Source organism: Cetorhinus maximus, unplaced genomic scaffold (genome assembly GCF_964194155.1).
Source record: "Cetorhinus maximus unplaced genomic scaffold, sCetMax3.hap1.1 HAP1_SCAFFOLD_419, whole genome shotgun sequence".
NCBI lineage: Eukaryota > Metazoa > Chordata > Chondrichthyes > Lamniformes > Cetorhinidae > Cetorhinus > Cetorhinus maximus.
The window spans coordinates 72,407-95,219 of NW_027596365.1; the positions used below are offsets into that span (position 1 = coordinate 72,407).

The window sequence follows — 22,813 nt, forward strand, 5'->3', positions numbered from 1 at the left end:
AGGCTGCTGATCACAGAGCGCTCTCTGTGTACCTTTTGGAAGAAGAAACGTGAGCACGTCTCATCCTGCTCCACGGAGCGGACCCTGGAACGGAAAATGATCTTGGAGGCCTCCGAGGCAAAGTGCGAGGCTTGCTGGCCCTTCACCTCTTGGAGCTCCTCCTTGACATCGACCCCCATCGACTGCAGCCGGAGCAGATTCTGCATCTTTTTCTGGAGTCGGGACATTTCCCTCTGTTCCTTTCTAGCTTTCTGGGTGCCTTTGAGGATGAAAAACCTCTTGATGCTTCCCTTGATCGCTTCCCACCAGTGTGTCAGGGACTCAAAGAGGGGTTTCACGGTTCTCCAACCTTTGTAATCCCTCTTGAGCTCCTCAATGTTCTCTGGGGTCAGCAGTTGCACATTTAGCTTCCATGCCCCCCTGCCCACCCTCAGGTCCTTCTCCAAGTGGCAGTCCGCCAGTAGGAGGCAGTGGTCAGAGAAGAACACCGGCTTGACCTCGGTGGATCTGACTGTGAATGCACGGGACACAAACAGGAAGTCTATCCTGGAACGAATGGACCCGTCTGGCCGCGACCAGGTGTATCTACGCTGCGCTCCGTCTGCAGGGTTGCTGAAGACGTCGTGCAGCTTGGCATCCTTAACTGTTTCCATCAGGGATCTGGACGTAGCGTCCAATCTGCTTCCGGCCCTGCCGGATCGTCCAGCCGCATCGATGATGCAGTTGAAGTCCCCGCCCAGAATGACCGGCCTGGAGGTCGCCAGCAGCAGTGGGAGCTGCTGAAAAACCTCCAGCCGCTCAGCCCCTTGTGCCGGGCCATACACGTTAATTAACCGGAGTGGAGCGTTCTTGTACACTACGTCTGCTACGAGGAGTCGCCCGCCCACCACCTCCTTGACCTCGGAGACGGTGAAGTTGCCTCCCCGCAGCAGAATACCCAGGCCGGAGGAACGAGAGTCGTTTCCGCCCGACCAGATCGATGGCCCGTGGGACCACCATCGTGACCATTGCCTGTAGGAGCTGAGGTGCGGTATCGCACACTCCTGCAGAAACAACAGGTCAGCTTTGACCTTGGCTAGGTAGTCCAAGGTCGCAACACATCGCGTAGTAGATTTAATGCTACGCACATTTATGGATACAATCTTTAAACCCATTTTAAAGCATTTATTCTCCTACCAAACCCACTGTCTCTGAGAGTCCCAGACCTTTAGTCTGCTCCTTCATACCCGTAGTGAGCTCAAATTCCTTCACTTTGGATGGGCTGAGGTAGATCTCCTTGGCCGTGTTCTGCTCCAGTGGCATCTGGAGGTTCACGTCGAGAGCGGGTTTTGAGATGACCTTTGCTGGAGAAGCTTCTCCAAAACTCACCCCCTCTGGGGTGTTGCTGTTCCCGGCTTCCTGGAGCTGGGGTGCGATGATTGCCTCACTGCTCCCAGATTCCAGGGGCTGTGGTGCACTGGCCTCCTCAGGTTGCAGGCAAAGTTGGGGTGCGCTGGTCTCCTTGTTGTCTCCAATTTTCTGGAGCTCGGGTGTCTCGTCCTCCAACGCCCTGGAGCTTTGCCGCCTCTTCTGTCGGTGCCGCTCTGGCACTTCATCATCCGAAGAGCTGCTGCCCTTGTCATCCGTGTCGGATGGGAGACGCCTCTTGCCGCTTCTCTGGGAAACGCCTTTGCTTCTTCTTCGCTCCCTCTTACTTTTCTTGTTCTTCACCGTCCGCCACTCCCCCTGCTGCTTTTCCACTGCTGCCTCCTCCTCCATTGATTCGCTGTCCTGAGGACTGGGAGGTTCAGGGGGTAGTGCTGTTGATTGGCTCTCTGTTGCCTCGATCTCTTTCTCCACCTTGTCTCTCTCTGTGTCCTCCTTTGTCCCGTTGAGCTCCCTGGGGGCCTTGGTGGTTGGAGTGACACGAAACATTTCTTCTGCTTCCCCCTGGTCGGCTTTGGCTGCCTGTGCGTAAGTACGGCAGCGTTTGGGGCAGGTCCTGTAGAGGTGACTTGCCTCGCCACACAGGTTGCAGCACTTGGCCTGTTTGCAGTCTTTTGTCTGGTGCCCTTCCTGTTTGCAGATCTTGCAGAGGGAGGCGCTGCAGTTGGCCGCCACATGACCAGCCTTGCCGCATGAGCGACAATGCTTGGGTTGCCCAGCGTAGACCAGGTAGCCCCGGTTTCCCCCGATAGCGAAACTGGAGGGAGGGTGGAAAATGGCTCCCTTACCATCGGTCTTTAGCGTGACCTTAAACAGGCGTTTGCCTGTCCAGATCCCCAAGTCGTCTCGAATCTCGGTGCCGCTCCCCACCTTATCGAAGTACCTGGTGAGGAAGGTGACCACGTCGGCGACAGGGACGAAGGGGTTGTACACATGCACCATCACCTCACGTTCCCGTTGCAACGGCAGAGAAAAGTGCGGCTCCGCCGTCAGGATCTTCATCTCCGGCAGGTCTCTCTTCTCCTCGAACACCCTCAGGAGCCGGACGCAGTCTGCCACCCGCTTGAACGTCACGTCAAAATAACCGCCTTTGCGGGAGTCATGCAGGGTGAAGATCTCCGTAGCTTGGAAGCCGCACGCCTTCAACAGGATCCTCCTGGTGAAGAAGCCCCGATCCATAGGTGATCCTCCTTCGCTGTGGTTCACCGTGACTCGGACGGTGATAGGTAACCCACGGTATGGATTTGGATTGCGATTGGTTATCGCCCTTCCATCCCGACCTTGCCTTGGCAGGACCATGGTGTCCTAAACCCTCCTGCCTGCTCATTTATTGAAACCAAGGACTCCCTTGTTGTGGTGACATTCCCTGTCTGCCCAGTTATTCCTTTAAGTTTGTGCCTCGTTTCATGCAGGGTGAAGATCTCCGTAGCTTGGAAGCCGCACGCCTTCAACAGGATCCTCCTGGTGAAGAAGCCCCGATCCATAGGTGATCCTCCTTCGCTGTGGTTCACCGTGACTCGGACGGTGATAGGTAACCCACGGTATGGATTTGGATTGCGATTGGTTATCGCCCTTCCATCCCGACCTTGCCTTGGCAGGACCATGGTCCCCCAACCTGTACTTTGGAAAGTCCAAGCATTAGTTGCTTAAAGTTCCGTCTTTCAAGTGAGATGGATTCCCGCCCGAACAGGGACTTGAACCCTGGACCCTCAGATTAAAAGCCTGATGCTCTACCGACTGAGCTATCCGGGCTCACCATGGTATATTATTGCGCCCAGCGTGGGACTCGAACTCACGACCCCGAAATTAAGTGTCTCATGCTCTACCGACTGAGCTAGCCGGTATGCTAGCTCACCATGCTAGCTCCGGGCTCACCATGGTTTTTTTTTTTTTGTAAAAATATACTTTATTCATAAAAAATCTTCAATCACATTCAAAACCATTTCAAAAACAACATTACAAGGGTACAATCCAGGTTAAACTTTTACAAATGTATCACCAGGTGCATCAGTACAAACAATATTACAATCATTTACAGCCTTTCATTTTGATCTGTACAGCCCGAGGGGCTCTAAACAGTTCCCAGTCTCTCGGTGCGCTGTGGTAGAAAGGTCTTAGACAGCGACCCTTCCCCATTGCGCCTTGGCGGCAGCTGCCCCAAGCTTTAGTGCGTCCCTCAGCACGTAGTCCTGGACTTTGGATTGTGCCAGTCCGCAACAATCAGTCGGGGACAACTCTTTGTGCTGGAAGACCAACAAGTTTCGGGCAGACCAAAGCGCCTCTTTCACCGAGTTGATGATCCTCCAGCTGCAGTCGATGTTTGTCTCGGTGTGTGTCCCTGGGAACAGCCCGTAGAGCACAGAGTCCTGTGTCACAGAACTGCTCGGGATGAACCTCGACAGCAACCACTGCATCTCTCTCCAGACTTTCTTTGCAAAGGCACAATCCACAAGGAGGTGAACAACGGTCTCTTCCCCACCACAGCCACCTCGAGGGCATCGTGCAGAGGGGGTGAGACTCCTGGCGTGTAGGAAGGATCTGACGGGGAGGGCCTTTCTCACCACCAGCCAAGCTACGTCTTGGTGCTTGTTGGAAAGTTCTGGCGATGAGGCATTCTGCCAAATGACTTTGACAGTCTGCTCGGGGAACCATCCCACAGGGTCCACCCTCTCCTTTTCCCTCAGGGCCTCTAGGACGTTACGTGCTGACCACTGCCTGATGGACTTGTGGTCAAAGGTGTTTTTCTGCATAAATTTTTCCACCAGGGACAGGTGGTACGGCACGGTCCAACTACTTGGAGCGTTCCGCGGCAGCGTGGCCAGACCCATCCTTCGCAACACCGGGGACAGGTAGAACCTCAGCACGTAGTGACACTTGGTGTTTGCGTACTGAGGGTCTACGCACCGCTTGATGCAGCCACACACAAAGGTGGCCATCAGTATGAGGGCGATGTTGGGCACGTTTTTTCCCCCTTTATCTAGAGGCTTGTACATCGCGTCCCTGCAGACACGATCCATTTTCGACCTCCAGATAAAGCGGAAGATGGCTCGAGTGATCGCCATCGCGCAGGAGTGTGGAATGGGCCAGACCTGCGCCACGTACAGCAACAGCGAGAGTACCTCACACCTGATGACCAGGTTCTTACCCGCAATGGAGAGGGAGCGTCGCTCCCACATGCCCAGTTTCCTTTTCACCATAGCCACTCGCTCCTTCCAGTTTCTAACGCATGCCCCGGTCCCTCCGAACCATATCCCCAGCACCTTCAGGCCGTCAGCCCTGACGGTGAAGGGGACAAAGGATCGGTCAGCCCAGTTCCCAAAGAACATGGCCTCGCTCTTCCCACGATTTACCTTGGCTCCCGAGGCCAGTTCGAACTGGTCGCAGACGTGCATCAGTCTGCGCACCGACAGCGGATCCGAGCAGAAAACGGCGACGTCGTCCATGTACAGGGAGGCTTTTACCTGAGTGCCTCCACTGCCTGGGATCGTCACTCCTCTTATGCCCGGATCCTTCCTGATGGACTCGGCAAAGGGTTCTATGCAGCACACGAAAAGGACAGGCGAGAGAGGACAGCCCTGCCTGACTCCAGATTTAATCGGAAAGCTATCTGTTTCCCACCCATTGATTGAGACTGCGCTACTGATGTTAGTGTAGAGCAGTTGGATCCAATTTCGAATTCCCTCCCCAAACCCCATTTTGGAGAGCACATCCCCCATGTAGGTGTGCGATATTCTGTCAAAGGCCTTCTCCTGATCCAAGCTGATGAGGCAGGTATCCACACCCCTGTCCTGTACATAGGCAATCGTATCCCTGAGCAGCGCCAGGCTGTCAGAGATCTTCCTGCCCGGCACAGAGCAGGTCTGGTCAGGGTGAATCACCAATTCCAGAGCGGATTTGACCCGGTTGGCGATGACCTTGGACAGAATCTTATAGTCCACATTCAACAGTGAAATGGGTCGCCAATTTCTAATTTCCTCCCTTTCCCCCTTGTGCTTGTAGATGAGGGTGATGATGCCTTTCCTCATGGATTCTGACATGCTGCCGGCCAGGAGCATACTCTCGTACACTTCTAGCAGGTCTGGGCCGATCAAGTCCCACAGAGCCGAATACAACTCCGCCGGCAGGCCGTCGCTTCCGGGGGTTTTACTCTTCTCGAAGGACTCGAGGGCCTTAGTCAGTTCGTCAGGAGTTGGCGGTTTGTCTAGGCTCTCCCGCGTACTGTGGTCTAAGACCTCCGTGATAGAGGACAGGAAGGACTGGGAGGCCGTGCTGTCCGTGGGCTTCACGTCATACAGACCGGCATAAAAGGATTTGCTGATCCTCAGAATGTCGGACCGTGATGACTTTACTGAGCCGTCTTCTTCCTTCAGGCTGCTGATCACAGAGCGCTCTCTGTGTACCTTTTGGAAGAAGAAACGTGAGCACGTCTCATCCTGCTCCACGGAGCGGACTCTGGAACGGAAGATGATCTTGGAGGCCTCCGAGGCAAAGTGCGAGGCTTGCTGGCCCTTCACCTCTTGGAGCTCCTCCTTGACATCGACCCCCATCGACTGCAGCCGGAGCAGATTCTGCATCTTTTCCTGGAGTCGGGACATTTCCCTCTGTTCCTTTCTAGCTTTCTGGGTGCCTTTGCGGATGAAAAACCTCTTGATGCTTCCCTTGATCACTTCCCACCAGTGTGTCAGGGACTCAAAGAGGGGTTTCACGGTTCTCCAACCTTTGTAATCCCTCTTGAGCTCCTCAATGTTCTCTGGGGTCAGCAGTTGCACATTTAGCTTCCATGCCCCCCTGCCCACCCTCAGGTCTTCCTCCAAGTGGCAGTCCGCCAGTAGGAGGCAGTGGTCAGAGAAGAACACCGGCTTGACGTCGGTGGATCTGACTGTGAATGCACGGGACACAAACAGGAAGTCTATCCTGGAACGAATGGACCCGTCTGGCCGCGACCAGGTGTATCTACGCTGCGCTCCGTCTGCAGGGTTGCTGAAGACGTCGTGCAGCTTGGCATCCTTAACTGTTTCCATCAGGGATCTGGACGTAGCGTCCAATCTGCTTCCGGCCCTGCTGGATCGTCCAGCCGCATCGATGATGCAGTTGAAGTCCCCGCCCAGAATGACCGGCCTGGAGGTCGCCAGCAGCAGTGGGAGCTGCTGAAAAACCTCCAGCCGCTCAGCCCCTTGTGCCGGGCCGTACACGTTAATTAACCGGAGTGGAGCGTTCTTGTACATTACGTCTGCTACGAGGAGTCGCCCGCCCACCACCTCCTTGACCTCGGAGACGGTGAAGTTGCCTCCCCGCAGCAGAATACCCAGGCCGGAGGAACGAGAGTCGTTTCCGCCCGACCAGATCAATGGCCCGTGGGACCACCATCGTGACCATTGCTGGTGTCCTAAACCCTCCTGCCTGCTCATTTATTGAAACCAAGGACTCCCTTGTTGTGGTGACATTCCCTGTCTGCCCAGTTATTCCTTTAAGTTTGTGCCTCGTTTCACCATGTTCCCAAATTTCAGAAACAAATGTTGAAATGTTTGCTCCACACCCACAGGGTTTCATCTGTTTAAAGCCACAAACAGAAAAGTCCAGCTTTCTCCTGGAGTTTGAGACAAATCTGTTTTCAAAATGATGCAGAGTTTCAGCCAATGAGGGAGATCCGCGCTCAACCCCGCCCCTCATTCACTCCGATTGGTTGGAGGGCCAACCGTACCCCCTTGATCCTGCAGTCCCGCCCCCATCCACCATTGGTCCGGAGCTGCCGTCAATCACCTGGACATTGTGACGTTTGCATGTGCAGTGTGGCTGCTGGAGCTGGACATCAGAGCGCAGGTGCAGTCCCGCCTCGAGTTTGGAGCATGCGCAGTGTGAGTGAGGGCGAAAGAAAGCTGCCTGTTTGTCAGGTCCGCAGCCGGTAAGATAAAGGGCTGAATTGAGGGAGAGATGCAGCCGGCCGGTGGACGGGCAGGTTTCGTAAACACCTTGAGCCGTTCTGAAGCCAGAATAACAAGCTACCGGTTCCTCGCTGGTATCTGTGGGCGGCAGTTCCCCCGATCCGTGTCCCTAGGTGAGAGACCCGGGTTAACGGCCGCCATCTTGTGCAGCAGGGCGCATGCGCGATCATCCCTGTCCCTGTCAGCAGGAGGAGATGATATTGTGTATTTCTATCCTGGACTGACAGGGACGGATTTTGGAAACTCCTTTTACAGGGGATTAGAAGGGGAAGATTTACACACAGCAAACTCAAATCAAAAGAAATGTTTGTCCCTTCTCAGTTTCTATCCTGGATTTATAGTGACGGTTATTGTAAACTTACAGGGCACTGGAAGTGGAGGATTGACAGACGGGAAACTCAATCCAAACATCACATCAACATCTGACAGAGTCACTCGATTAATCAGGACCTGAATATCATCAAAGTTTGAATGTGGAAGTGAAACAGTTTGTCTGTAGGCAAAGGTTTCAGGTAAGTATGAGAATAATGAACTGGGGGAAAGCCAATTTCAGTGGGGTAAGAATGGATCTGACCCAGTTAAGTTAGAATCAAAGGTTGGCAGGTGAAACTGGAATTGAAAAATTGGCAGCCTTTGAAAAAGAGGTAGTTTAGACACAGTCAAGGTTTATTCCCACAAGGCAAAAGATAGGGGCAAGAAGTCCAGAGCTCTCACGATGACAAAAACGACAGAGATTAAGATGAAGAAGAAAAAATGTGCTTCTTGCAGATGTCAGGTGTAAAATAGAACCAAGCTGAATAAAAAAAGTTCAAAGCAGAATTGGAAAAGCAATTAAGAGAAGCAAAGAGAGAGTATGAAAAGAGATTGGCAGGTAACTTAAAAATTAAAATGTCTTCTGTAGGCATACAACTAGGTAAAGGGTGATAAAGGTATGGGTGGGGCTGATTAGGGACCACAAAGGTGATTTACACATAGAGGCAAGGGGCATAGCTGAGGTATTAAACTAACAATTTGCACCTGCCTTTACCAAAGAAAAATACATTGCACAGGTCCTGATGAAAAAGGAGATAGTTGAGACCATTGAAGGGTTTAAAATTGATGAGATATTGGATAAGCTGTCTGTATTGAAAGATAGACAAGGTACCAGGATGGTTTCCATCCACAGATACTGAGGGACCGGAATCTCAGGAGGCTTCACACCGCTGGCTGCTCGTGAGGAAGTGATCTCCGATCAGATTAATGTGCTTCTGCTGTAAGTATTTAATAAAGTGTCCGAACCTCTCATTGTGCTTCCTGTCCAATATTCCCCTTGCCATGGATCTTCCAATTTACCAACTGGGGGAAAAAAATGGCTGTTCACTGATTGGTCTCGATGGCGGCTGGTTTATCCAGAATTCCCTGTGGGTCAGAAAGTCCCCTATCAATGAGAACAGGAACCCAGAGCGCCACTGTGGGGACCGGGCTGTGCTCTGAGGCAGTGGCACAGCTGGGCGATGTTACTGAGGTGGAAATGGGTGGTTTTAGTGATTTGTAGTCAGTAGCTCAGCTTGGGCTGAAATTTGACAACAAGATTGTGAATAGGTTGGTTCAGCCTCAGAGAGCTGCAAGAGGGATGGAGTCGGTGGTTAGGGAGTGGAGACAATGGCTTTCATCTTCCCAACATTTAAATGGAGGAACTTTCTGCTCATCCAGTACTGGATGTCAGACAAGTTAGGACAGTGTGTGAGTTGGAGGTGATGGTGTTCATTGACACGTGTTACTTTCATACTTCTAGGTAGTGGATGTTGAGGGTTTGGGATATTCTGCCAAAGTTCTGGTTGAGCTGAAGATGTATTAAACACATCTTCACCCCCTGCACCTCCCACCTCTCTCTTTCATCCCATGGAGGCCAGAGTCTTGTGTAGACCCAGACCAGGTGGCAGGTTCCATTCCCTGAAGGACATTAGTGAACCAGTTGGGTTTTTATGACAATCCGGCAGTTTTCATGGTCACTTTTCCCTGGTGCCGGCCCCACAAATTACCAGATTCATGCAGCTCAATTTCACAACCTGCATTTGTGTTTTTGTGGATTCTCTCTCACACCTTTTTTTCTGTTTTAAATCAATTTCACAGGGTATTAGAAGGGGAGGATTTGCAGTCGGGAAACAGAAACAAAACATCACAGCAGAATCTGACATTCGCCCTGAATATCATTTGATTTTGAACATGGAAGGAGAAAGTACCGTTCACAGTGGAGAGAAATCGTACATGTGTCCTGTGTGTGGACGAGGCTTCAACCGATCATCTGGCCTGTCAAGACACAAGTGCAGCCACATCGGGGAGAAACCATGGAAATGTGGGGACTGTGGGAAGGGATTCAGATTCCCGTCAGAGCTGGAAGAGCATCGGCGCAGTCACACTGGGGAGAGGCCGTTCACCTGCTCAACGTGTGGGAAGGGATTTACTCTTTCAAGCTACCTGCTGAGCCACCAGCGAGTTCACAGTGAAGAGAGACCTTTTAAATGCCCAGACTGTGGGAAGTGCTTTAAAAGTTCCTGCGAGCTGATGTCCCATCAACGTGTTCACACTGACGAGAGACCATTTAAATGCTCTCACTGCGGTACTGGGTTCAGGCGATCATCTCAACTCACTGTACACCAGCGAATTCACACTGGGGAGAGGCCATTCACCTGCCCTCAGTGTGGGAAGGGATTCACTCAGTCATCCCACCTGCTGACACACCAGCAAGTTCACACAGGGGAGAGACCTTTCATCTGCTCTGAGTGTGGGAAGGGATTCACTGCCTCATCCTACCTGCTGAGACACCAGCGAGTTCACACTGGGGAGAAGCCATTCACCTGCCCCCAGTGTGGGAAGGGATTCACTCAGTTATCTAGCTTGCTGAGACACCAGCGAGTTCACACTGGGGAGAAGCCATTCACCTGCCCCCAGTGTGGGAAGGGATTCACTCAGTTATCTAGCCTGCTGACACACCAGCAAATTCACACTGGGGAGAGGCCGTTCATCTGCCCTCAGTGTGGGAAGAGATTCACTACCTCATCCAACCTGCTGGCACACCAACGAATTCACACTGGGGAGAGGCCGTTCACTTGCCCCCAGTGTGGGAAGGCATTTATTCATCCATCCCACCTTCTGACACACCAACGAATTCACACTGGGGAGAGGCCGTTCACTTGCCCCCAGTGTGGGAAGGCATTTATTCATCCATCCCACCTTCTGACACACCAACGAATTCACACTGGGGAGAGACCATTCACCTGCCCCCAGTGTGGGAAGGGATTCACTACCTCATCCAACCTGCTGACACACCAGCGAGTTCACAAGTAACTAAAGTGGTGGGATTTTGCTGTTAATCACATCCAGGACTGAACCATGTTCATTGGGATCTGTTTCTGCTGATGTTAATAAACTACAGACCACTTAGGGGGGGGCAAATATTCTGGATAAATATCAAATAAATTAGTTTTGTGTTAAAAGGCACAATGTGTTGAACCTTTTTAATATCTCTAACACAAGTTCATTCCTTTTGAAATGCTCTCCCTCCATCCTCACCCCCAACAACTGGTGTGAGGGTCTCATGGAGCTTCTTTGTCACCAAGATTGAGACAATCGGATGAGCTGCCTTTGCTGCTTCCCTCCTTTCCACTCGCCCTCCCTAAAGTTCCCCAATACCTGAGCCCTGAACTCACATCTTTCTGTAGTTTCCCTTCCATCTCCCCTCATGCCCTCTCAGAGCTCATCTTCTCCATGAAATTCATCTCTTGCTCTATTGACCCTACACCCACTAAACTACTGATCACTCAACTTCCCCATTTTCACTGAATATGTCAACAGTTTTCTCTCTCAAGTACTGTCCATCTTTCCTTCAAATCTGCCATCATTATACCCATAGAACTATAGAAAAGTTACAGCACAGAAGGAGGCCATTTGGCCCATCTTGTCCATGCCAGCCCGAGGACACCCAGGTACCCTTTCTAATCCCACCTTCCTGCTCCCGGTCCATAGCCCTGCAGCTTACAGCACTTTAGGTGCAGATCCAGGTACTTTTTAAAGGAGTTTAAAGTTTCTGCCTCTACCACCAACTTGGGCAGCGAATTCCAGACACCCACTACCCTCTGCGTAAAAAAGTTCTTCCTCATGTTCCCCCCTACACCTTCTGCCACTTATCTTGAATCTACGTCCCCTGGATCTAGAATTCTCTACCAAGGAAAACAATTTTATCCTGTCCTCTCTATCTATTCCCCTCATAATTTTGTACACCTCAATCAAGTCACCTCTCAGCCTTCTTTGTTCTAAGGAAAATAACCCCAACCTATCCAATCTCTCCTCATAGTTACACTTTTCTAACCCTGGCAACATTCTTGTAAACCTCCTCTGCACTCTCTCCAGAGCTATTATGTCCTTCCCATAATGTGGTGACCAGAACTGCACACAACACTCCAGTTGTGGCCTCTCCAGTGTTTTATACAATTCCAACATGATATCCTTACTTTTATATTCTATACCTCTGCCAATGAAGGAGAGCATTCATATGCCTTCTTTACAACCTTGTCTACTTGAACTGCTGCCTTCAGGGACCTGTGTACTTGTACGCCAAGATCTCTCACTTCATCTACCCCTATCAGTATATTCCCATTTATTGTGTAATCCTTGTAACTGTTTGACCTCCCTAAATGTATGACCTCACACTTATCTATGTTAAAATCCATCTGCCACTTTAACGCCCACTCCACCAACCCATCTATATTGTTTTAGAGATTATGGCTATCCTCTACACTATCCACTACTCTGCCAATCTTTGTGTCATCTGCAAATTTCCCAATCGTCCCCCCCACGTTCACGTCCAAATCGTTAATGTATAACACAAACAGCAAGGGTCCCAACACTGAGCCCTGGGGAGCACCAAATGAGACAACTTTCCATTCGCAAGGGCATCCATCGAACATTACCCTTTGTTTCCTGTTACAAAGCCAACCTTTTATCCAGTTTGCAACATTACCCTGAATCCCATGGGCTTTTACTTTCCTGACCAATCTGCCATGTGGGACCTTGTCAAACGCCTTGCTAAAATCCATGTACACAACATCCACTGCACTACCTTCATCAACCCTTCTTGTCACTTCCTCAAAGAATTCAATCAAATTTATGAGGCAGGACCTTTCTTTAACAAATCCATGCTGACCATCCCTGACAAGCCCATGCCTTTCCACATGACAGTTAATCCAATCTCTCAGGATTGATTCTGCTAATTTGCTCACCACCGATGTAAGACTAACTGGCCTATAATTGGCATTTCCTTTGATCCCTTTTTAAACAATGGAACTACGTTTGTATTTCTCCAGTCCTCCAGTACCTCCCCTGTATCTAGTGAAGATTGGAAAATCATCCTCAGAGCATCTGCTATCTCCTCCCTGACTTCCTTCAGCAGCCTTGGAAACAATCCATCTGGCCCTGGTGACTTATCAACTTTCAAGGGTTTCAACCCTTCGAGTACTTCCTCTCTCTTTATGACTATCCAGTCCAATATCTTGCAGTGTTCCTCCTGGACTACTATATTTCCATCCTCTCCTTTGTAAACATGGAGACAAAATATTCATTCAAAACCCTTCTCACAGCCTCTGCATTTACACACAAGTTTCCATCTTCATCTCTGATAGGTCCCACTTTTTCCTTAACTAATCTTTTAGCCTTCTTGAACCGCTGCAGTCTATGTGGTGTCGGTACGCACACAGTGCTGTTAGGGAGGGAGTTCTAGGATTTTGACCCAGCGACAGTGAAGGAATGATGATATATTTCCAAGTCAGGATGGTGTGTGGCTTGGGGGGGATCTTCCAGGTGGTGGTGTTACTATCTATCTGCAGCCCTTGTCCTTCTAGATGGCAGAGGTCTCAGCTTTGGAAGGTGCTGTCGAAGGAGCCTTGGTGAGTTGCTGCAGTGCACCTTGTCGATGGTACACAAACTGTGTGAAGTTAAAGCACGTTGTTTGCAACCTCAATTTCATATTTGACCAGAAGGTGAGCTTCTGACCACAAATCTGCACTATCACTAAGACTGCCCATTTCCACCTCAGTAACATTGCCTGACTTTGCCCCTGCCTCAGCTCATCTGCTTCTGAAACTTACATCCATCAAACTGTTAACTTTAAACTTGATTATTCTAACACAATCGTGACCGGCCTCCCATATTCTACCTTCAGTAAACGTGAGATCATCCAAAACTCTGCTGTCTATGTCCTCACTCACACCAAGTCCCATTGGCCTACCATCCCGTGCTTGCTGACCCACATTGGCTCCCGGTTCAGCAGCACCTGAATTTTAAAATGCTGATCCTTGTTTTCAAATCTCTCCATGGCCTCCCCTCTCCCAATCTCTATTATCTCCTCCAGCCCTACAACCCTCCAGGATCTCTGGGCCCAAGAACTGTCCCACATTCCCACCAAAGCTACACATCGAGCCGCAGGAGCCTCCAGCCTGGAACTCGGAGTGGGAGAAGGGGGAAGAATGAGGAGACACAATATAGTCTGACACTCACAGCAACCGACAGTCTATTTATATTAATGGGATAGTGAGGCAGTTCAGAAACAATTCATTGAACTACAGAAAAGTTATGGCACAGAAAGAGGCCATTCAGCCCATCGTATCTATGCAGGCCGAAAAATAAAAAACTAGCCACCCATTCTAATCCCACCTTCCTGCACATGGTCCGTAGCCTTGCAGGTTACAGCACTTTGGACGCAGACCCAGGTACCTTTTAATTGAGTTGAGGGTTTCTGCCTCCACCGCCAAACCAGGCAGTGAATTCCAAACACCCACCACACTCTGGGTGAAGAGATTTTTCCTTAAGTCCCCTCTAATCTTCCTACCAAATCACGTTAAATCTATGGACCCTGGTAATTGACCTCTCAGCTAGGGAAAACAAGCCTTTACTGTCTACGCTATCTGGGCCCCTCATAATTTTGTACACCTCAATTAGGTCACCCCTCAGCCTCCTCTGTTCTAAGGAAAACAACCCTAGCCGATCCAATCTTTCTTCATAGCTGCAATTGTCCGGCCCTGGCAACATTTTTGTAAATCTGTCCTGCCACCTTCAGGGACCAGTGGACATGCAGTCCAAAGTCTCTCACTTCCTTCAGCCCTCTCAATATCCTCCCGTTTATTGAGTATTCCCTTGCTTTGTTTGCTTTCCCCAAATGCATTACCTCGCACTTTTCTGGATTTAATTTCATTTGCCCTTTTCTGACCACTCACCAACACAATTCCTGTAGAAGATCCCATCAGGAAAACATTTTAGTTTCCCTTCTGTAAATCCTCCTTTTCTAACCCCCTGTAAAAGGAGTTTCCAAAATCCATTCCTGTCAATCAGTGAGGCAAGTCTGGCCACAGGAGAGGTGCCAGAGGACTGGAGGACAGCCAATGTGGTCCCGTTATTCAAGAATGCAGGAAGGGACAAACCAGGGAGCTACAGGCTAGTCAGTCTAACCTCAGTGGTGGGGAAACTATTGGAAGCAATTCTGGGGGATGGAATTAATCTACACTTGGAGAGGCAGGGATTAAACAAGAACAGTCAGCATGGTTTTGTTAAGGGGAGGTCATGTCTGACCAATTTGATTGAATCTTTTGAAGAGGTGGCCAGGTGTGCAGATGAGGGCAATGCATTTGACGTAGTCTATTTGGACTTCAGCAAGGCTTTTGATAAAGTCCCACATGGGAGACTGATAATGAAGGTAAGAGCCCATGGGATCCAAGGCAATTTGGCAAATTGGATCCAGAATTGGTTGAGTGGCAGGAAGCAGACGGTGATGGTCGAGGGGTGTTTTTGTAACTGAATGCCTGTGTCCAGCGGGGTTCCACAGGGATCAGTGTTGGGTCTCTTGCTGTTTGCTGTATATATAAACGATTTAGACTTGAATGTAGGAGGATTGATCAGTAAGTTCATGGATGACACGAAAATTGATGGGGTGGTAAATAGTGAGGAGGATAGCCTTAGATTGTAGGAGGATATAGTCGGGCTGGTCAGTGGCAAATGGAAATTAATCCAGATAAGTTTGAGGTGATGCACTTGGGCAGGACAAACAAAGCACGGGAATACACGATGAATGGGAGCACCCTGGGAAGTACCGAGGATCGGGGGACCTTGGTGTGCACGTCCACTGGTCCCTTAATGTAGCTGAACAGGTAGATAAGGCATATGGGATACTTGCCTTTATTAGCCGAGGCATAGAATATAAGAATAGGGAGGTTATGTTGGAACGGTATAAAACGCTGGTTAGGCCACAGTTAGAGTATTGCCTTTAGTTCTGGAATCTGAATTATAGGAAGGATGTGATTGCACTAGACAGAGTGCAGAGGAGATTTACCAGGATGTTGCCTGGGCTGGAGAGTTTTAGTTATGAGGAGAGATTGGATAGACTGGGGTTATTTTCCCTGGAGCAGAGGAGATTGAGGGGGGAAATGATTGAGGTGTATAAAATTATGTGGGGCATAGATAGGGTAGACAGGAAGGGACTTTTCCCCTTGATGGAGGGATCAATAACCAGGGGGCATAGATTTAAAGTAAGGGGAAGGAGGATTAGAGGGGATTTGAGGAAGTATTTTTTCACCCAAAGGGTAGTGGGAGTCTGGAATTCACTGCCTGAAAGGGTGGTAGAGGCAGATACCCTCATAACATTTAATTTGGATGTGCACTTGCGATGCCATGGCATACAAGGCCATGGGCCTCCTGCTGGAAAATGGGATTAAAATTAGGTACTTGTTTCACCCGCGCAGACTCGAAATATCGTTTTCATTCGATTGGAATTGCAGCCAAAGAGTTCGGATAATCTCGAAGTTGGGGGATGATAGGAAACTTGGAAGAATTGTAAACTTTGAGAAGCACAATGTTGAACTTCAAAAGGACGGAGGCAAGTTTGTGGAGTGGACACTATCTGTCAAGGCACATCTATCTGGCAGATGATGTTCGTTGTGGAGAAGTGTGAGGTGATTTTTGTTTTTATTCATTCATGGGATGTGGGCTTCGCTGGCTGGGCCATCATTTATTGCCCATCCCTAGTTGCTCTTCAGAAGGTGGTAGTGAGCTGCCTTCTTGAACCGCTGCACTTCATGTGAAGTAGGTACATCCACTGTGCGAAAGTGAAGGAACGGTGATATATTTCCAAGTCAGGATGGTGAGTGACTTGGAAGGGAACTTTCAACTGGTGGCGTTCCCATCTATCTGCTGCACTTGTCCTTCTAGATGGTAGTGGTCGTGGGTTTGTAAGGTGCTGCCGAAGGACCCTTGGTGAATTCCTGCAGTGCATCTTGTAGATGGTACACACTGCTGCAACTGTGTGTTGGTGGTGGAGGGAGTGAATGTTTGTGGATGTGATGCCAATCAAGCAGGCTGCTTTGTCCTGGACAGTGTCAAGCTTCTTGAGTGTTGTGGGAGCTGCACTCATCTACGCAAGTGGGGAGTATTCCATCACACTCCTGACTTGTACCTTTTAGATGGTGGACAGGCTTTGGGGAGTCAGGAGGTGAGTTACTCCTCGCATGATTCCTAGCCTCTGTCCTGCTATTATAGCCACAGCATTTATATGGCTAGTCCAGTTAAGTTTCTGGTCAATGGTAACTGACAGAATGTTGATAGTGGGGGATGCAATGATGGTAATGCCGTTGAACATCAAGGGGAAATGGTTGGATTGTCTCTTGTTGGAGATGGTCACTACCTGGCACTTGTGTGACGTGAATGTTACTTGCCACTTGTCAGCATAAGCCTGGATATTATCCAGGCCTTGTTGTATTTGGACATGGACTGCTTGAGTATCCGAAGAATCGCGGAACAATGTGCAAACATCAGCGAACATCCCTACTTCTGACCTTATGATGGAAGGAAGGTCCATTGATGAAGCAGCTGAAGATTGTTGGGCTGAGGACACTACCTTAAGGAACTCCTGCAGTGATGTCCTGGAGCTGAGACGACTGATCTCCAACAACCACAACCATCTTCCTTTGTGCTAGCTATGACTCCAACCAGCGGAGAGTTTTCCTTATGATTCCCATTGACTTCAGTTTTGCTAGGGCTCCTTGATGCTACACTCGGTCAAATGCGGCCTTGATGTCAAGGGCAATCACTCTCACCTCACATGGGAGTTCAGCTCTCTTGTCCATGTTTGAACTAAGGCTGTAATGAGGTCAGGAGCTGAGTGACCCTGGTGGAACCCAAACTGGACGTCAATGAGTAGGCTATTGCCAAGCAAGTACCGCTTGATAGCAATGTCGATGACCCCTCCCCATTACTTTACTGAAGATCGAGAGTAGGCTGATGGGGCAGTAATTGTCCAGGTTGGACTTGTCCTGCTTTTTGTGCACAGGACATACTGGAGCAATTTTCCACATAGCTGGGTAGATGCCAGTGTAGCAGCTGTACTGGAGCAGCTTGGTAAGAGGCGCGGCAAGTTCTGGAGCACAAGTCTTCAGTACTATTGCCGGAATGTTGAGAGGGCCTATAGCCGTTGTAGTATCTCGTGCCTTGACATCATATGGAATGAATTGAATTGGCTGAAGGCTGGCATTTGTAATACTTGGGAACTCCAGAGGAAGCCGAGATAGATCATCCACTCGGCACTTCTGGCTGAAGATTGTAGCAAATGCTTCAGCATTTATTGTACTGATATTCTTGGCTCCTCCATCATTGAGGATGGAGATATTTGTGGAACCTCCTCCTCCAGTGAGTTGTTTAATTGTCCACCATCATTCACGACTGGATGTGGCATTTTGGTAGGAAGAACATGGAGAGACAATATGAAATAAAGATACAATTGTTCAGGGGGTGCTGGAGCAGAGGGACTTGGGTGTATATGTGCATAAATCATTAAAGGTGGCAGGACAGGTGGAGAGAGCAGTTAATAAAGCATACAGTATCCTGGGCTTTATCAATAGGGGCATAGACTACATGAGCAAGTAGGTTATGCTGAGCTTATATATGACATTATTTAGATCTCAGCTGAAGTACTGTGTACAGTTCTGGGCACCACAGGAAGGATGTGAACACGTTGGAAAAAACGTGCCCAACATCGCCCTCATACCGATGGCCACCTTTGTGTGTGGCTGCATCAAGCGGTGCGTAGACCCTCAGTACGCAAATACCAAGTGTCACTATGTGCTGAAGTTCAACCTGTCCCCGGTGTTGCGAAGGATGGGTCTGGCCACACTACCGCAGAACGCTCCAAGTAGTTGGACCGTGCCGTACCACCTGTCCCTCATGGAAAAATTTATGCAGTGAAACACCTTCGACCACAAGTCCATCAGGCAGTGGTCGGCACGTAACGTCTTAGAGGCCCTGAGGGAAAAGGAGAGGGTGGATCCTTTGGGATGGTACCCCGAGCAGACTGTCAAAGTCATTTGGCAGAATGCCTCATCGCCAGAACTTTCCAACAAGCACCAAGACGTAGCTTGGCTGGTGGTGAGAAAGGCCCTCCCCGTCAGATCCTTCTTACACGCCAGGAGTCTCACCCCCTCGGCACGTTGCCCTCGAGGTGGCTGTGGTGGGGAAGAGACCGTTGTTCACCTCCTTGTAGATTGTGCCTTTGCAAAGAAGGTCTGGAGAGAGATGCAGTGGTTTCTGTCGAGGTTCATCCCGAGCAGTTCTGTGACACAGGACTCTGTGCTCTACGGGCTGTTCCCAGGGACACACACCGAGACAAACATCAACTGCAGCTGGAGGATCATCAACTCGGTGAAAGACGCTCTTTGGTCTGCCCGAAACTTGTTGGTCTTCCAGCGCAAAGAGTTGTCCCCGACCGAGTGTTGCAGACTGGCACATTCCAAAGTCCAGGACTACGTGCTGAGGGACGCACTAAAGCTTGGGGCAGCTGCCGCAAAGGCGCAATGGGGAAGGGTCGCTGTCTAAGACCTTTCTGCTACAGTGCACCGAGGGACTGGGAACTGCTTAAATCCCCTCGGGCTGTCCAGCTCAAAATGAATGTCTGCAAATGATTGTAATATTGTTTGTACTGATGCACCTGGTGATACATGTTGTAAAAGTTGAACCTGATTGTACCTTTGTAATGGTGTGTTTGAAATGGTTTGGAATGTGGTTGACGACATTTTATGAATAATGTAAATTTTTACCAAAAAAAACAAGACGTCCGCGCATGCGCACTGCACCCCGCTGATCCAAAATGGCGGCCGTTAACGCGCTTCTTCGGAAAAAAGAACCGGGCTGCAAACAGGGGTATCTCAGGGTCTTATTCAAGGTTTGGAGCCTTTACAAAGTGTTTAGAAACCCTCCCCGTCCTCCCGGCGCCTCCATCGTTCCTCCGTGTTTTCATTTCCTTTCCAGTTTGAAGATAAGACAGACAGAAGACGCCACATCGCCATTCTGGCGCATGCTCCAAACACTGGGCGATAATGCACCTGCGCATTGCTCTCCTCTGGCGGGGAAAGGGGACATTCACCACCGCGGGGGATGCTGGGTAAATTCCTTGCCATAGAATGGCCTAATTGGTAGTGGTGAGTGTTTTTTTTGCAAAGATGTGGGGATTGGGGCGAGTGTCGGGCAGTCAATAAAATTAGGAACCAACACAAAAACAAAAATTGCTGGAAAAACTCAGCAGGTCTGACAGCACCTGTGGAGAGGAAGACAGGGTTAATGTTTCGAGTCCGTAGTAACATTAACTCTGTCTTCCTCTCCACAGATGCTGTCAGACCTGCTGAGTTTTTCCAGCAATTTTTGCTTTTGTTTCAGATTTCCAGTATCCGCAGTATTTTGCTTTTAAATTAGGAACCAAATTATACAGAAGCCCAAGTGCACAGAAACTCCATTATCCACCAAAAAGAAGGGAATTGATGGTGAATTGCAAATCCCCCAAAGTTTTACCAGAACAGCAGCAATGACGGGGAATCCAATCCCTCCAGTCAAATGTGAACTTAGCAGATGGGGTGACTGAGTGAATCCTTTCAGTGAGTAACTGTCAGGATTGTTGTCTCGTGGATATTCCTGGTTGTGCATTTTTAGTTATGCTGTCACATACCAATAACACAGTAATCTGGAAACAGGCTGCAGCTCCTTTTTTTCATTCGTCACAGGATGTGGGTGTCACTGGCAATGCGGGCATTTATTGCCATCCGTAATTGCCCTTGAGAATGTGATGGTGACCTGCCTTCCCAAACCGCTGCAATCCAATTGAATTTTACTTTCTTCGAGCGGCTTTGATATGACCAAGTGGCTTATGCACCATTTCAAAGGGTCAAACACATCACATTGTAGTTGGTCTGCAGTCACCAGTAGACCAGATGAGGTTGGGATGGCATCCTAAAGAATGTCAGGGAACCAGTTGGACTTTTATAACAATCCATTCATTTCATGATCACTGATAACAGCTTTTATAGTAGATTTTTATTCCAGATTTATTGAATTAACTGAATTTAAAATCTCTAACTGTTGTGATGAGTTTTGAACTCACATCTCCAGATTATTATTCCCTCTAGATTGCTAATCCAGTAATGTAACCACTATGCCTGGGCATGTTGTCAGAATGCCTGAATTCAGATTGACAAACAGGTGCTGTACTCGGAGCTACACCAGGGAGGCTCTTCACATGGGGCCAAAGGAAACTTTTCAAAGACAATCTCAAGGCCTACCTGACATTCTGCTCTATTAACAGAAACACTTGGGAAGCAGATTCCCAATTGCCTCCAAAACGGTGAATCATCATCCATGAACTTTTCAATCAACAAGAACAGCCACTGAGAGAGAGGGACAGAGAGAGCAGCTGCTCGAGTCAACAATCCATCACCAACTCTACTGGCCAACAAACCCCATGTCCTCACTGTAAGGAGAGCCTGCAAGGCTAAGATAGGACACATTAGTCACCTGTGAATACACAACTAACACTGACGTATCACTTGCACCCAGTCATCCACAAGGAAGAATCACCCTTGACAGAAGGGATTACTGATGGATAACCACGATGTTATCGTACCCTTCTTTATCTGGGGATTGAATGTCAGTTATACAATTGTAGCAGCAGTTAAAAGCCTCCTGTGAACACCTCCATGCGATCTCTTAGTGCAGATTTAAAAAAAATTATTTTGAGTGTGCTTACATTCAATGAGTTAATACTGATTTTATAAACCAACGGTTATGCCTCAGTTGGAGTGCTGTATTCAGTTATGGGCATCACACTTTAAACAGGATGTGAAAGCCTTAGAGAGGGTGCAGAAGAGATTTGCTAGAATGGTACCAAAGGTAAGAGGCTTCAGCTATATGGAGAAACTGGGATTGTTTTCCTTGGAGCAAAGGGTTAAGCAGGATGGTGGTGGTGGTGGCATGATGGTATTGTCACTGGATTAGTAACCCAGAGACCAGGGTTAATGCTCTGGAGGCTGGGTTTCGATTCCCACCAGGTCTCATGATGACCCTGAAGCCATTGTTGCTTGTCATAAAAACCCATCTGATTCACTAATACCCTTTAGAGAAAGAAATATGCCATCTTCACCTGGTCTGGCCTGCATATGACTCCAGACCCACAGCAATATGGTTGACTCTTAAAATACCCAGAACTTACACCATGGACTGCAGCAGGCCAAAAAGATGGCTCACCACCACCTTCTCAAAAAAGATGCAAAGCGGTTTTCAAAATCATGAACAGTTTTGACAAACTGAAAGAATAAGGGTGTCCAGTAGCAGAAAAATTGCTAATCTGAGGACACAGATTTCAGAACTTTTTTTTAAGCAGTGTGTTGCTGTGATCTGGAAATCACTGCCTGAAAGGGTGCTGGAAGCAGATTCAAGAGCAACATTTTTGGGAGAATTGAATAAATAGTTGAAGGAAGAAATATCCAAGTCTAGGAGTAAAGAGCAGGGGAGTGGGACTAATTCGATAGCTACACTAAAGCGCTGGTACAAACACGATGAGCTGAACACCATCCATTAGCTCCTGTACCATCTGAAGACAATGGCAGATGATGATACCCGGAATGCTTCAGGTGGTAGAATATGGCCCATCAACATCAACAGGGATGCAACACTGATTTTTCTTCCTTTCTTTCATGAAGGTGCTGTGTGATGGTGAGGTTCAATCCCAGTTACTGTTTACCCACCTGTACCCTGCCAAGTGGTAATTCTGAGCTTATGATCCTACACTGTGAGCTATAATAACGGTATTTTATTCAAGAAGCAAGTTTTCAGACCAAAGGCTGAATTGCAGTGTGACTTACATGAGGAAATTCACATAGAGACTAAATAATAAAGTTAAAAACATGGAAATATGACAATCAAATAGCAGAAACAGGTTCCAGTTGAAAACTAGCAGGAAAAATGTTTCCAGTGATAATAATAAACACAGACACCAGAACTGGAATAAAAGACAGGCTATTTTCTAATAATAACAGTGGCATAGTATAAGTGTAACAATTACAAACACAGGGTCTGATACAGTAAGAGTGCAGATGGGCCCAAAGGAAGAA

General features: G+C 48.8%; 1 protein-coding gene and 1 non-coding gene across 2 annotated transcripts; one reads left to right on the plus strand and one right to left on the minus strand.

Moving 5' to 3' along the window:
- Positions 1-3,104: 3,104 nt before the first annotated feature.
- On the minus strand, positions 3,105-3,177 carry trnak-uuu (transfer RNA lysine (anticodon UUU)). The gene has a single exon. It is a non-coding gene; the product is annotated as a tRNA-Lys (tRNA).
- Positions 3,178-7,271: 4,094 nt separating this feature from the next.
- LOC144673656 (uncharacterized) lies at positions 7,272-10,846 on the plus strand. The gene is made up of 5 exons (XM_078535384.1): positions 7,272-7,480; positions 7,732-7,879; positions 8,533-8,619; positions 9,480-10,467; positions 10,551-10,846. The coding sequence occupies exons 4-5, from the start codon at positions 9,573-9,575 to the stop codon at positions 10,718-10,720; spliced, it is 1,065 nt and encodes a 354-aa protein (XP_078391510.1). The 5' UTR covers positions 7,272-7,480; positions 7,732-7,879; positions 8,533-8,619; positions 9,480-9,572; the 3' UTR covers positions 10,721-10,846.
- Positions 10,847-22,813: the final 11,967 nt, after the last annotated feature.